Below are 15,385 nucleotides of genomic sequence, written 5' to 3'. Positions count from 1 at the left end.
ATGGTCATAGTTTATAGGTGCTCACAAAGCATTGTAAGTCATTGGTTAAACTCAATTTTTTCGGATTGAGAATCAATTTTACATGACAGAACAGAAATAGAATGAATCCATTCAAGAGCCACCACTTCCCATTGGAGTGACCGTAGTTTTGGAATTGCATATTACAATTTATGATGGACAGCAGTAATACATGTTGTACAAGTCCTCATGCTTTACGTTTTACCAAAAAATACCTACACTGCTGGCCAAAAGTATTGGCACTAGAGATCGATCAGGATGCCGATCGATTGGGTCCGATCACGTCATTTTCAAAGTATCGGAATCGGCAAAAAAATATCGGCCATGCCTTTTTTTAAAATACATATATATATTTTTTAATTAAATCGTTTTCTAATAGTATTTAACGTTACAGACATAATATGTTACACTCATCCAGAGTCTTTCGATTAGGCTTAAGGTAGGGTTATCAAAAATATCCCAATAACGGCAGCAGTTAATTTATTAAAAAAATGTGTCACGTTAAAATATTTAACACTATTAATATATGCGCTGAACGACCCGCTCACTCATTATCGCGCTCAATCTGTAAAGATGCTGTTTTACCTATATAGAGAGAGAAAAGGCAGCACAAATTGAGTAGAGTGAATTCTGGCAGCCTTTGGAGCCTTTCTTCAGTTGGCTAAAACCTTGCAATCCCTCTCCCTATGATTACAAAAATCATGGAAAGCAATGTGGGGAAGCAAGGTGGCAATTGAGCTTTGTCTTAACACAATAAGTTATTTCCCAAAGCAGAAAAGATATTTCCAATGGTAGCACGACGCACAGTCATGGTTTTACTTCCCATCATGGTTCCACTTCCCATCATGCATTGGGGCATGGCTGCAGTATCATTTACTGAAAGCTCAACAAATACACTAAATGGCAATATTTAGTCACAATATACAAAGTCACAAGTCTTTCTATCCGTGGATCCCTCTCACAGAAAGAATGTTAATAATGTAAATGCCATCTTGAGGATTTATTGTTATAATAAACAAATACAGTACTTATATACTGTATGTTGAATGTATATACTTGTCCGAGTTTTATTCATTTTTTTCTTAATGCATTGCCAAAATGTATATGATCGGGAAAAATTATCGGGAATGCTTGGAATTGAATCAGGAGCAAAAAAAAAAAGCAATCGGATCGGGAAATATCGGGATCGGCAGATACTCAAACTAAAACGATCGGGATCGGATCGGGAGCAAAAAAACATGATCGGAACAACCCTAATTGCAATTCTGTTAGATAATGCTCAGTTTTCCTAGAAAATGATTGGAATTACCAATGCTATGGTAGTAATATAATCATTTATTTTGCTTGCAATGAAAAAACACAAAAGAGAAAGGAAAAAAAAAATTCAGTCGTTATCATTTTACACAAAAATAGGCCGGACAAAAGTATTGGCACCCTTAGCCTGATACTTGGTAGCGCGACCTTTAGACAAAATAACTGCGAACAACCGCTTCCGGTATCCATCAATGAGTTTCTTACAATGCTCTGCTGGAATTTTAGACCATTCTTCTTTGGCCAACTGCTCCAGGTCTCTGAGATTTTGAAAGCTTCTCCAAACTGCCATTTTGAGATCTCTCCACAGGTGTTCTACGGACTTTAAGTCTGTAGTGCTTTCTCTCAAACCATTTTCTAGTGCTTTTTGAAGTGTGTTTTGGGTCACTGTCCTGCTGGAAGACCCAGCTTTTCTCACACTGGGCCCTACATTATGCTGCAAAATTTGTTGGTAGTCTTCAAACTTCATAATGCCATGCACACGGTCAAGCAGTCCAGTGCCAGAGGCAACAAAGCAACCCCAAAACATCAGTGAACCTCCGATATGTTCGACAGTGGGGATCGTGTTCTTTTCTTTGAAGGGCTCGTTTTTTGTTTTTTGGGTTTTCCTGTAAACTCTATGTTGATGCCTTTTTCCAAAAAGCTCTACTTTTGTCTCATCTGACCAGAGAACATTCTTCAAAAACGTTTTTGGCTTTCTCAGGTAAGTTTTGGCAAACTCCAACCTGGCTTTTGTATCTCTCTGGGTCAGAAGTGGGGTCTTTCTGAGTATCCTACCATAGATTCCCTTTTTATTCAGACACCGACAAATAGTACGGGTTGACACTGTTGTACCCTCGGACTGCAGGACAGCTTGAACTTGTTTGGATGTTAGTCGAGATTATTTAGCCACAATCTTTTGTTGAAATCTTTCGTCCTTTTTTTTTTTTTTTTTCTGTCCACGTCTAGGGAGGTTAGCCACAGTGCCATGGGCTTTACACCAATTGATGACACTGCTCATGATAGACACAGGAACATTCAGGTCTTTTGAGATGGACTTGTAGCCTTGAGATTGCCCATGCTTCCTCACAATTTTGCCTTTCAAGTCCTCAGACAGTTTTTGGGTCTTCTTTCTTTTCTCCATGCTCAATGTGGTACACACAAGGACACATGACAGAGGTTGAGTCAACTTTAATCCATTTTAACTGGCTGCAAGTGTGATTTAGTTATTGCCACCACCTGTTATGTGCCACAGGTATGTAACAGGTGCTGTTAATTACACAAATTAGAGAAGCATCACATGATTTTTCAAAGGGTGCCAATACTTTTGTCTGGCCTATTTTTAGAGTTATGTGTAAAATGATAATTATTTAATTTTTTTCCCATTCTCTTTTGTGATTTTTTTTTATTGCAAGAAAAATAAATGAAGATATTACCACCAAAGCATTTGTAATTGCCATCATTTTCTGGAAGAAATTGAGCATTATCTGACAGAATTGCAGGGGTGCCAATACTTTTGGCCGGTAGTGTCAGAGCCATTAGAAGCTACAGGTAGTCCTCGAGTTACGAACGAGCTCTATTCTTACGCTGGCGACGTAACCCAAATTTCTGCGTAGGTCCGGACTAACCTAAAAATTAAAAATAACTGTCCAAAAAATCCATAAGTATTGTACTGTATTTTGTTTAATGGTGGAGGATACACTGCCCTTTGGTGGCAGCGGTGGGTCTAGCTGGACTGTCGTTCAATAATGCTTCTATACAGGAAAAGAGGACGTCTGACGTGGATAAATGATAGCTGCACTCTGGTTCGGCCCACATAAGGTTATAAGTTGCTTCAGCTAATATATGTTTGTGTCTGCATTTGTAATGTAGTTTAGAGCTACAATTTGTGGAGTTACATGTGAGCAATTTGCTATGAGAATTGTAAATACGTTTGCATGCTTAGCATTTAAGATAGCAGATTTTTGTGTGTCAATTTAGGCTAATCTAATCTACTAAATTTACATATTGATCAGACTAGATGGACGTTTGAACACCAATCGTTTTGTTTGGCGTGTTTTATTGTTAAAATGCGTGTCGTTTTGAAAAGATGTAAACATAAGTGTTACAGCTTTACAAACTGTCAAACATGAAGGAAGTAAAAAGCTTAAAAAAGCACAATTGCTTTGTTTGCTGTTTGTCAGGCTGAACAACTTCACATTTATGAGGACAGAACAAGTCAAGGTCAGGGTAATAAAGTAAATTAAAAAGATAAGACATTGTGAGGTACAGTTAGGTACTGTTTGCACGACCCCCCCACCCCAAAAAAAACACTGGAGACAAAATGGCGGATGATACTCCGGCGTCGTAAAGTCGAAATCGCCTCAGTCGAGTACATCGTAACCCGGGGACTACCTGTGTTATCAACTGGCTGCTATTGACGGGACTAGACGTCCAATCCATTTTGACGGGGATAGAACCAGTCAAAATGGATTGGACGTCTAGCGTCGTCAGTGGCACTGAAAGATGAGGATTCTGTCAATTCTCCCACTTTAGATGAATTGGATGTCTATCGCTGTCAATGGCAGGCAATGAGTTCAGGAAGCTCCTTTATAGGATATTTGTGTAGTACAACATGTTAAAAGAAAAAATAGTTGCCTGCCGTCACTCATTTGCATCATACATATTATTATACGTATTATATATATATATATATATATATATATATATATATATATTTAAATTATTTATTGTTATTATTTTTGTGTATTTGTTAGTATTTTAATAACATTTCTCAACTTCAATTAGCATTTGCTTGAAAGCAAAACGAAAAAGCGAGTAAAACATATACGAATCTTAGTTATTAAATTAAAGGGGTTAATTCCACATCAGATTTAAAATACGATGACATAATTTTGCTATCGACATATTACTCAGGTTAGACCCAGAGGTGAGTAGTAATGCATTACGTGTACTCCGTTCAGGGATGAAAGTGGCTAGAATTTCTTCCCGGAACTCCCCGACGTGAAGGTCGCCACGGAGCCAGAAATGTTATTTATTTTTCATTCAAAATTGTATTTTTTCAATGTTTTGCAAAATAAAAGTTAAAAAAAAACAGCAATAACCCCAACATCCATCTCCTAATTTTTATTTTCCCTCATTTCCTCACATACTAATTGCCAAATCGTAATTTTAACTACCGGTACTTAAGAACTAAATTACTTAAGAACTACTTTTTTTTTTTTTTAATGATAAAGATATAAGTAACATACATTCAGAAAAATAAGTACAAATGACCTAAATTATGCAGAGTGAAATGGAATGTATTTTGAATATCGCGCAAATATTGACTTTTTTTAAATCATAAGGAAATGAATAAGTAGCCTAACATAAATGAACAAATATAATTCCAAAGTGCACATTGACATCTAAGATGTTCTGAACCTCCCCATCAGATCAAATAAAATTAAATATGATAAATAAACCTCCTCAACTCTTTCGTTTCGCTTAAAGATTTGATCCATTTTATGTTGCATTGCCCTTTTTTTGTCGCATCAATTCAACAAGCTTTTTTTCTGCTCCAGAAAACATGCACATTTGAACCAATCAGAGCTAACCATCTCTGCTGATCACATGTCAGTATGTCAGCCAATTGAACGGATAAATGAGTCCAGGTGTTTTGCTTTGCTGCGTGCATTCGCACATTGACGTGACTCATCATCGTTAGACTCCGATAACTGCAGCAGCTGGGGAAACCTCCATGCCGTCTGTGGAATAAAATCAATTGTAAATATTGGTGGAAACGCATTACGCTACACAAGCACTTTATTATGCTTGTTGTTAACACTTGTGTATGTAAATCTGATGTTGGTAGATTGTTGTCTTCATTGAGCTGAAATGCATGTGTGGCAGCTTAGCATTTTTTTTTTTTTTTTTAACAGAGCGTTCTGACAGTTGTTGTCATATTTTCAGAATCAAAGCACCGTGTACCGGAACAGCATTCCGGCCCTGAATCTTGTACCGGAACTGCGTTCCTGACCGTTCTGGCCCACTTTCACCCCTGACGCCGTTACATTTACTTGAGTAAATTTTTGAGAAAAATGTACTTCTAAGAGTAGTTTTACTAAGCCATACTTTTCACTTTTCTTGAGTAGATTTGTGACGAAAAAAACGCTACTATTACTCCGCTACTTTGGGCTACACAAGAGTCATTAGATTTTTCCTCTTTATTCTACATATTACATTAGATTCATTATTTTTTGCCAGCAACACCAAGAGTAGCTCTACCAGTTTCACCAATTAGACATTGCAACAATAATCACATGACTCCATTACACCAATCAGACGCAAGTTTGACGTTCTATGATCATGCCAGCCTTTGGGCCATACAGTCCCATCCCGGCTCCCCCTTGATTTTAATGTATCACACACCAAGGTTGTGGGATGGATGGGACCTGCTGGGAGGAGGTGACATCGTGGTTACTTCCTCACGGCAGGCCCCGCTATTCCCGCACCTTTTTTAATGCACCACACACATCATATTCCATGGGGGAGCTCCAGCAAAGGGCAGTGAGACGGGCGGCTGGGTAGAAATTCCTTGCAGCACTCCCACTGCTCCTAAGCCGAGCTCTCCTATTTTAATGCATACACTCCAATACCCTCCCCACACAATTCCATCACGGTGCTGGGTAATGGCTGCCAGTCGCGGACCTTCTCCTCTCTTTGCCGCCTGGGTATCAGCCCTGTGCTCCGGTGTGGATCGCTGGCTGGATGCACGTGTGTCGGTGGGGTGTCGCCTGCTCCGGCGGGGGGCCCTGCCCTGGGCTTCGTGGCCGTTGGGGGTCCCGCGGTGTGCTGTGCCGGTTGGGGGGCTGCGGTTGTGGCTCGTGGGCTGGATGGGAGGGCGGAGGTGGGCATGGGGGTAGGTGGTGCGTCCCCTCTTCCCATCTCTGAGGGACGGTTGATGGGAGCGCGGGTGGCCCAGGGGACCGCCCTGGATCCCTGGGAGGTGATGATGGCCCCTTTGCTGGGCCGCGGGATGGGCTGGGATGGCTCGCCCCTCTCTCCCCCTCCGGGTTGGCTGGGTGGGGGCCGTGTTCTTGGGGTGGTGCCTGTGCGGCGTCTCCGCTCGCCCTCGTGGCTATCGCATGTTTGGTTGGATTCGCGCATGGCTGGATGTGATTGGGTGGGGAACCTCGGTGCCGGGATTGGCAATGGGACGGCATAGGGTCGATTGCCAATAGGCTCACTCACAAGGTATTCACACGATTACTGTGTTCTAGGTCACAGGGCTGATTTGTGTAAACTCCACCCCTCGAAATTACTTATCTTCTAGATCCCTCCCCCCTCTTTCCCTGGTTAACAGGCCCCCCACATTGTGTCAACCGGAAATACATCTAGCTGACAATAGCACCAACATATTCATAGTTAGTGTAGGCGTTCAATGTACTGGGTGTTCCAAAATGTTTGACCCCATTTCGTAGGCCAATAATTTCGACAATTTTCGTTGGAATGACCTCAAATTTTCACAGCTTGTGTAGAAACGTTTCAAGTTTTTGTGTGTAACGTTTGGCATTTCTATCTTTTCAGGTTAAGAAATGCCGTTCACTTCAAAAGAAAACGCATATTGCGTGTTAGAGTATGCTCGGACTCAGTCACCCAAGACAGTGCAGCATGCCTTCTTCACAAATTTTGCAAAGAAGGCACCAACTAAACAACAAAAATGAGAATTACAGCTGCACTGGAAACTGCTACCGAAGACATGCTACACATGTTTGGCACAAGCTTGAATACCGACTCGACGTGTGCAGAGTCACAGGCGGTGCTCATATTGAACATTGATGAAAATCTGTCATAGAACCAACATATATATATATATATATATATATATATATATATATATATATATATATATATATATATATATATATATATATACATACACTTTTTTTGGGTAAAATTAACCAAAAAAACTTATGACCTTCAACATGAAGTGTACTTAGTTTCGTTAAGATCCATCAAGTAGTTTCCGAGATATGGGCATTTAGAGTTGGGTCAACCATTTTGGAACACCCTGTATTTTTTGTTGTTTGTGTTTCTTCTGTTTCGGTCTCCTTCCTTTCCTCTGTCCCCCGATAACCCCTTCCTGTTTGCTGCTTTGTCTTAATAAATGAGGTATGTTGAATGATCACAATGGGAGAATGCCATACTCCAAAAACATTAAAGCTGTTCAGACTGTCGGTGTCAAAAAGCTGAAAAGGACAAGTTTAAATAAATAAATCAATAAAAGAGATATGATCCTTTTAACTTCATAATAGTAAGTATGAAGGAATTCTTCACTATTTAAACTAAGAACTATTTTCTCCACTAGAGGGTACTCATGCTGTTTGGACGAATAATGCTTCATTTCTGTCATTTATTTTTCTCTTGACGGAATTCAATCATTTAAAAAAAAAAAAATTCTTTGGCTTAATGTGGTTATGTGATGGGTTATTGTACAGTATCATTAAACGACAGTTCATATCGACAAGTTTGTGCTGAGAGAGATAAAAATACCAGTTTAAAAAAACAAAAAAAAATACAAGCACTTACTCACAATGTTACTCATTACTTGAGTATTCTTTTCCCCATATACTTTTTTACTTGTACTTGAGTACAATTTTTGGATAACTACTTTTACTTGAGGAATATTATTTTGAAGTAATGCTACTCTTATTTGAGTAAAATCATTAGTAAAAATTGATTACTCTACCCACTTCTGGTCCGCCCGAATGTTTATCATGCCAGCAATCTCAACAAACTAGAGAAGAGCAGAAGGGTAACAGCTGTGTTTATAGTACACTGGCCCTTTAAGAGAGCTGCGTGTTTCCGATTGGCACAATGACGTCACAGCAGTGCGGGACTCCAACCTATCGTCTTTGAACACTGTAGGCAATGGTCCTGGTTTAGAGTCCTGCTTCACGAGGAGCACTTTTACGCTGTTCGAAGGTAGGAAAAACCTCGTTCCTGAAATGAAACAGACCCCACAGGCTCTCGCCGTGGATTAAACCCGAAACTTTTCCGATGGAGCTGGGAAAGTAGCGCAGGAAGCGGCACGCTAACCACCATCGCCAGCGGACCTTGTACTGCAAAGCAACTCCTCGTAGATGTACGGTCCTTGCTGAAAAAATATGCTCCAGCCGAGCCACCTCAGCCCCGGCTTCAGTGGCGAATTCCCCGTGTTTTAAGCAGCTTTCCCGAGACATTGGCCCGCGATCGCTGCTTTATTTCTTTCCTGTGAAGTTCGCCATCCAGTCCTCGACACACCTGCGAGAGAGAATCATGGCTGGAAAGCTGACAACAGCGCAAGGAACGGGAATACTGCTGGTGACAGCCAACGTTGGATCCTTGTTCGAGGATGTGAGTTCCTCCGTTCTTGTATTCACCCCCTTTGTACACATACTTGATAGGTGTACGTAGCCAAACATGTTTAATTTTGGACGCGTTTACTCCTCAGCTTGTCACGACTCGCGCGTTCAAGTCACCCGCGGTAGCCTAAACAGCAACACTCTCGCGTATAAACACACGAGGATGTCATAGTTGTCTTAAAGACACTCGCTCTTTATGCTCTGTTTCCTGTTGTGTGTTGCAATGGCCCACTTTCTCGTGAAATGTGAAGCTGCACGAATAAATGAATAAGATGTCAGTGCAACAGGAGATTGACAACGATCAACACAATCCCACGTTGTTGTCTAGTCACCAACCAAAACAAGCCTTATCAAAGGATGACAATTGCTTTTTTTAATGCACTATAACCAGGGGTGAAAGTGGTTAGAAGTTCTTGTCGGAACTCCCCAACGTGAAGGTCGCCACGGAGCCAGACATTTTATTTATTGGTTTATTTTGGAGGTTGGTGCTCAAAACTACTGAAATGCAGACTGTTTTGGTCAGTTATTTCTATAACACACCCAAAAACTGATTTTCATTCAAAATGGGATTTTTTTCAATGATTTGCAAAATAAAAGTTAACAAAAACAGCTACGTATAACCCCAACCTCCATCGCCTAATTTTTATTTTCCCGCATTTCCTCACATACTAAATGCCAAATCTCAATTTTAACTACTTAAGAACATAGGATGTACGATATTAAACTTGAAGATAATGTAAACATTTACTTTTTGTTGTGTTTTTAATAATAATGATATAAGTAACATACATTCAGAAAAATAAGTACAAATGACTTATATTATGCAGAGTGAAATGGACATATTATGAAGATCGCGCAAACATTGACTTTTTGAAATCATAAGGAAATGAATAATTAGCCTAACATAAATAAATAAATATAAGCCCCCACATTGACTTCTAAGATATTCTGAACCTCCTCATCAGAGCAAATAAAACTAAATATGATAAATAAGCCACCATAACTCTTTCCTTGGTCTTAAAGATTTGATCCATTTTCTGTTGCATTGCCCCCCCCCCCTTTTTTTTTTTTTTTTTTTTTTTGCTGTTTCAGAAAACATGCACATTTAAACCAATCAGAGCTAACTATCTCTGGTGATCACATGTCAGTACTCAGATAACTGCAGCAGCTGGGGAAACCTCCATGCCGTCTGTGGAATAAAATAAATACTAAATATCGGTGGAAACGGATTATGCTAAACAACCACTTTATTATGCTTGTTGTTAACACTTGAGTATGTAAATCTGATGTTGGTAGATTGTGTTTTCTTTGAGATGAAATGCATGTGTGGCAGCTTTGTATATACTGTGTATATATATATATATATATATATTTTTTTTTTTTACATAGTGTTTTGACAGTTACCGTCATATTTTCGGAATCAAAGCACCGTATACCGGAATAGCATTCCAGCCCTGAAACTTATACCGGAACTGCGTTCCAGCCCTGAATCTTATACCGGAACTGCGTTCCTGACCGTTCCCGCCCATTTTCACCCCTGACTATAACCCATATAAGTGTCATCGATTTATTCAAATATGTCGCTAAACCTCAATATATTCTTCACTTAATGTTTCTGGAGGGCATTGCAGTGAAAGTGGAAATTGATAATTTAACAAAAAGTCTCATAAAACTTTAAGCAAACTCGTCATCAATGATGCTACACAAAAGACTAAAAAGCAGCACACTATTTGGATTTTTCATTGGGTTTGCGACCAGAGGTGGGTAGAGTAGCCAAAAATTTTACTCAAGTAAGAGTACCGTTACTTCAAAAATAATATTACTCAAGTAAAAGTAGTCAAAAAAATGTACTCAAGTACTAATAAAAAAGTGTTTGATGAAAAGAATACTCAACTAATAGTTAACATTGAGAGTAACTGCTTTTTTTGAAAAACAATTTTATTGTTTTTCTCGTCACAAACTTCTCTAGATGAACTGTTGTTACAATGACACTGTACAATAACCCACTACATAACCACATTAAGCCAAAGAAATGCAACAAAACAAACAAACAAAAAAAAAAACTTTGAAATACGGCGAGAGAAAAAAATGACAGAAATGAAGCATTATTCATCCAAAGAGCATGAGTGCCCTCTAGTGGAGAAAATAGTTCCTAGTTGAACTCATTTGCTCCCAAAAACGTATAAATACGTTCTATTTTTAATTGCTTCAGTGTCCCAAAAACGTATTTATACGTCTTTTGCTTTTTTTGGCAATCGGCATCTATAGGGTCCCATGTATCTAAGATAGAATGCACAAACCTTAAAACCCATTTTAAAGCATGAAACTGGCCACTGGAGGGCAGTAGCGCATTTGGTAAGACCCCCAACCTGATTCAACCAGTACAGCATAGTTGAGTCCGTGCTGCTTGCCGAGCATAGCCCGCGCCGCCGTGCTCGCGTCCCCCGCACCCTTCAGTGTCCCGCACGGAAACGCGCACGGCCAAACCAGTTCCCCCCCAGGAACACAAGTTCCCCAGTCGAACTAGGCAGTGGTCACCACAAAAGAAAGACAAAAAAAATCCATCTTTACGAGACAGTCGGCGATGAGGGAAAAGTTTAACCCGCTGTCGCGGCCCCTAAGTGCCATCTCTCAGTTAGTTATGTGTAAATAAATTGTTACTTTGCTATTAAAAGCTCTATTTGTCTGGTTGTTTATGTTATTTTGTAAAAGGAAAACATTATTCCGATGTTTGGGATGTAACTAAAGCAAAAAATAGCTGCGTTAAAGTCAAAGTTATGTTTGAAATGTACGCGTTTACAAAAAGCTAATTTTCTCAGTTTTTTCATCAGAAATTGGAAAATTGCGCAAACTACGCTATTTTCTAATGCTCATTTCTAAAGAATGGAAAAAGATATGAACTTACTTTTTTATCTGCTGAAAGAAGAGAGTCTAATCTTTCTTATGGTGGGTCCGTGTTTATAAAGCAATAGAACAGAATTTTCTGTGGGCCTTGCAAAATCAGTCAAAATCCAGTAAAACGGCTGGGAGCGAAGGGCCTTGCTACAGTGAAAATGGCTGGGAGTGAATGAGTTAATTAGTGAACACTAGCGGTGTGACAAAATATCGAAATGGTGATATATCGTGATACTTTGTATCCCAAAAGGTTATCGATATGCGCCTGCCAAGAATCAAGATTTTGTTTTTAAAAGGTGTCAATGTCTAAAAATTAAAATAAAAAGGAACCAACAGGTTGCTACCAAAATCTTCCACCATAATAGTGTCTCAGTTAACTCTAAGGCTGCATTGACGGTGCTCAACGCCCAATCCATTTAGACTGGGAACGTTCCTTCATTCAAAACCAGAGCGTTCGCAGTCATTCTGTCCAATTTTCAGGGCATTTACTGGTCACTTAATGTTCATTTAAGGGCATTTACAGGTCATTTCCTGGTGAGTTTGAGTCACTGCCTATTTATTTGGGTGATGCCCAGGTCACTCCCTGTTCTGTAACTCAAAATAAACAGGAAGTGACCCATAAAATACCCCAAATCAACAGGAAGTAACTGAAAATCAACAGGTAAATGACCTTAAATTACCTCATTGCCTGGCTTTGGCTGCCACTGACAGCCATAGACGTTCAATCCGCTTGAAGTGGGAGGGATGCCACCCTCCCAGTTCAAATGGATTGGACGTCTACTGGTAATAAACTCATTCCAATTCACAGCAGAAGCTTGTTTTTCTGTTTATTAGTTGTTTGTAGAATATCCTAGAATGATTTCCGGACCAATGTATCGATAATCGTTGTATCACCATATCGTCAGATCATCGTTATCGTGAGCTTTGTATCGCAAATCGTATCGTATCATAAGGTAGCAAGAGGTTCCCACTCCTAGTGAATACTGTAGCTCCGGTTTTCCGTGGTCAATTGGTGCCAAATATATACTGGGAGAGAGGTTGAAATCTGTTCTTTCGGGTCATATTGAGGGCAGCACTCTAAGTCAAATACTTCATTTTTTACGCTGCTTTAAAGACACCACGTGATTGAACAGGCTATGCGTGAACATAGAATGGCAAGCTTGCGTCTGATTCGTATAAAGGAGTTGTGATTATTGTTGCGACGTCTCATCAGTGAAATTGGTAGAGATACTCTTGGCATTGCTAGCAAAAAAAAATCCAATATGTAGAATAAAGAGGAAAAATGTAACGACTCTTGTGTGCCCAAAGTAGCAGAGTAAGAGTAGCGTTTTTTTCTTCACAAATGTACTCAAGCCTTAGCAGCAGTAGTAGTAGTAGTAGTGTGGCTTAGTAAAACTACTCTTAGAAGTACATTTTTCTCAAAATGTTACTCAAGTAAATGTAATGGAGTAAATGTAACACGCTACCATCTTCTGGTGGCAGCCAATGCCAGGCAATGAGTTAATTTTGGGGGCTTTCACGTTATTGCCTGTTGATTTTCTGTCACTTCCCTTTCTGAAACAAAAAAACGTGACAAAAAACAGAGGTGGGTAGTAAAGCTCATTTACTCGGTTACATTTACTTGAGTAACTTTTTGAGAAAAATGTACGTAGTTTTACTAAGCTATACTTGAAGAAACACTACTCTTAATCCGCTACTTTGGGCGACATTAGTCATTACATTTTCCCTCTTAATTCTACATATTAGATTTAACTTTTTTTTTTTTTTGCCTGACGGCAACAGTGGGGCTACCAGTTTCACCAATGAGACGTCACAACAATAATCACATGACTCCATTATACCATTCAGACTCAAGTTTACTGTTCTCTTATCACGCTGGCCTGCTCAATCACATGGTGTCTTTAAAGCACCGTAAAAAATTAAGTATTTGACATAGAGCAATGCCGTCAACATGACTCGAAAGTACGGATTTCAACCTCTTCCCCAGTTTTTATTTGGCACCGATTGACCACGGAAAACCGGAGATTTGATCCTTTTAAGTTTCATAATAGAAAATATATTTTCTCCACCAGCGGGCACTCATGCTCTTTGAACAAATGATGCTTCATTTCCGTATATTTTTCTCTCGCCGGAATTCAATGATTTTTATTTTTTTTGTATTTCTTTGTCTTAATGTAGTTTTGTAATAGGTTATAGTCTTTATCATTAACGATAATTTGCTTTGTTGGAAAGCACTTTGAGGACCTCTCGGGTTTTTGTAAAGGGTTGTGGAAATTTGATTCTTTTTCAAAGTATAATAATAACAGTTCATAAAATAACTTTGTGGTGAAAACAAAACAAAAAAATCAAACATCGTAAGCAGTTCCTCACAATGTTACTCATTACTTGAGTACCCTTTTCACTAAATACTTTTTTACTTGTATTTAAGTACATTTTTGGATGACTACTTTTACTTGAGTAATATTATTTTGAAGTAACGCTACTTTTACTTGAGTAAAGGTTTTGGCTACTCTACCCACCTCTGCAAAATAATACACACATTTACATCATGTAATCTGGCATAACAGTAATATTCTAGTTTTGCTATATGAGCCCTCATTTCGTTTGAGAATTAACTCATTGGCTGCCATAGACGGCGCTAGATGTCTAATCCATTGTGACTGGGAGAGCCCTCCCACTCAAAATTGTTCAGGCGTTTAGCGCCGTGAATAGCAGTCAATGAGTTAAAGTAGTGTTTTGTTCTTATTTTAGACTTGTGTGACACATTTATTGATAATATTATCAGATGTTACATGTACAGATAACACAGATGGCGGTAGTTATTTCCATTTCCGTAACTTCAAATAGCAAAAAAGACAAATACATGTAATGTCGACCAGTCCTGTCTATAATATATTGCGTTTGATTTTCGTGGTTCCGCTCTATATTTGAACTTGATGTTATTGAAATTTTAAAAGTGCTTTCTTCGAGTGTTTGCAAGGGGCACTGAATGATCTTGCCTCAACTTGGACTGATGCCTGGTTCTTGCTTAACGTGGTTCTTGATAGCCCAATTGCTCTAAATCAACAGTTTCGCAAACGCTGATGAACCTTGGTGTTACTTTCAATTTTGAGTTAGCAATCTATTTCTTTTTATGATGGAAGAGTTATCCCCATCCAGCCTGTAAATACCCTTCTTTTCAACTAAGCATTGAATGTCTCATAGATTTTTCTCCCCCGGATTTTGAATAGACTCAGCCAAAATGTCCATGAAAGTTTGTTTGTGTTATTTGAGTGTGTTCTTCTGGTTCTATTTATAGCTCAGAGTGTGTTGGAACCCCTTAAGTAACTGTTGAATGAAGTCTTTGTGGACTTGAAATCCAAATTTAGGCCTGCTCATGAGAGTGTCATGTGAGACGCTGATGTCTAAGACACATTATGGAAGCTAAGTCGCCATTTGAATTTTGTTATTTCTTCACATTGTTTTCTGAAATGTGTAGATGGAGTATTGTGCTGATCAGTATTCGGTATACTGAATTACTCCTACTATTTTAATATATTGCAGGAAACATCTTAATTGTACATTCCTTTAGTGCTGGATGCACAATGAATTTATGGTACTTTAGAATTGGTTTAGGATTATTCTAAACACGAACCAAAATGATCTCCAGCATTTTGAAAACACGTCAAAAGGAAAAGTGAAACTTATATGTGCTTTGTTGGACTTTCTCCTCAACTCCCCTCCATGATTTTATAGTTATTTTTTATAACCTTTGTTTTCTGAACTAAATTATCGTGTTTCACATTTTGAAGCAATTG

The 15,385-nt window shown here is 39.0% G+C and overlaps 1 protein-coding gene across 3 annotated transcripts in view; it reads left to right on the top strand.

The window, feature by feature from the left end:
• The window catches only part of LOC130923279 (inositol polyphosphate-5-phosphatase A-like), a 370,235-nt gene that overhangs the window by 73,739 nt on the left and 281,111 nt on the right, over window positions 1–15,385 (top strand). Inside the window, exon 1 of one of the 3 annotated variants that reach the window (XM_057848873.1) lies at window positions 8,111–8,685. The exons of 1 other annotated variant lie outside the window; for it this stretch is intronic. In XM_057848873.1, coding sequence (XP_057704856.1) covers window positions 8,608–8,685 — 78 coding nt within the window. In that variant the 5' untranslated portion in view covers window positions 8,111–8,607. Of the gene's footprint in view, window positions 1–8,110; window positions 8,686–15,385 lie in introns of those variants that run through there. One more of the 3 variants, XM_057848874.1, reaches the window with a different exon arrangement.

The sequence above is a fragment of the Corythoichthys intestinalis genome, chromosome 10 (genome assembly GCF_030265065.1).
Source record: "Corythoichthys intestinalis isolate RoL2023-P3 chromosome 10, ASM3026506v1, whole genome shotgun sequence".
Lineage (NCBI taxonomy): Eukaryota > Metazoa > Chordata > Actinopteri > Syngnathiformes > Syngnathidae > Corythoichthys > Corythoichthys intestinalis.
Note: the sequence above shows the minus strand (reverse complement) of the source record. Positions and strands in the feature narration are given on the sequence as shown.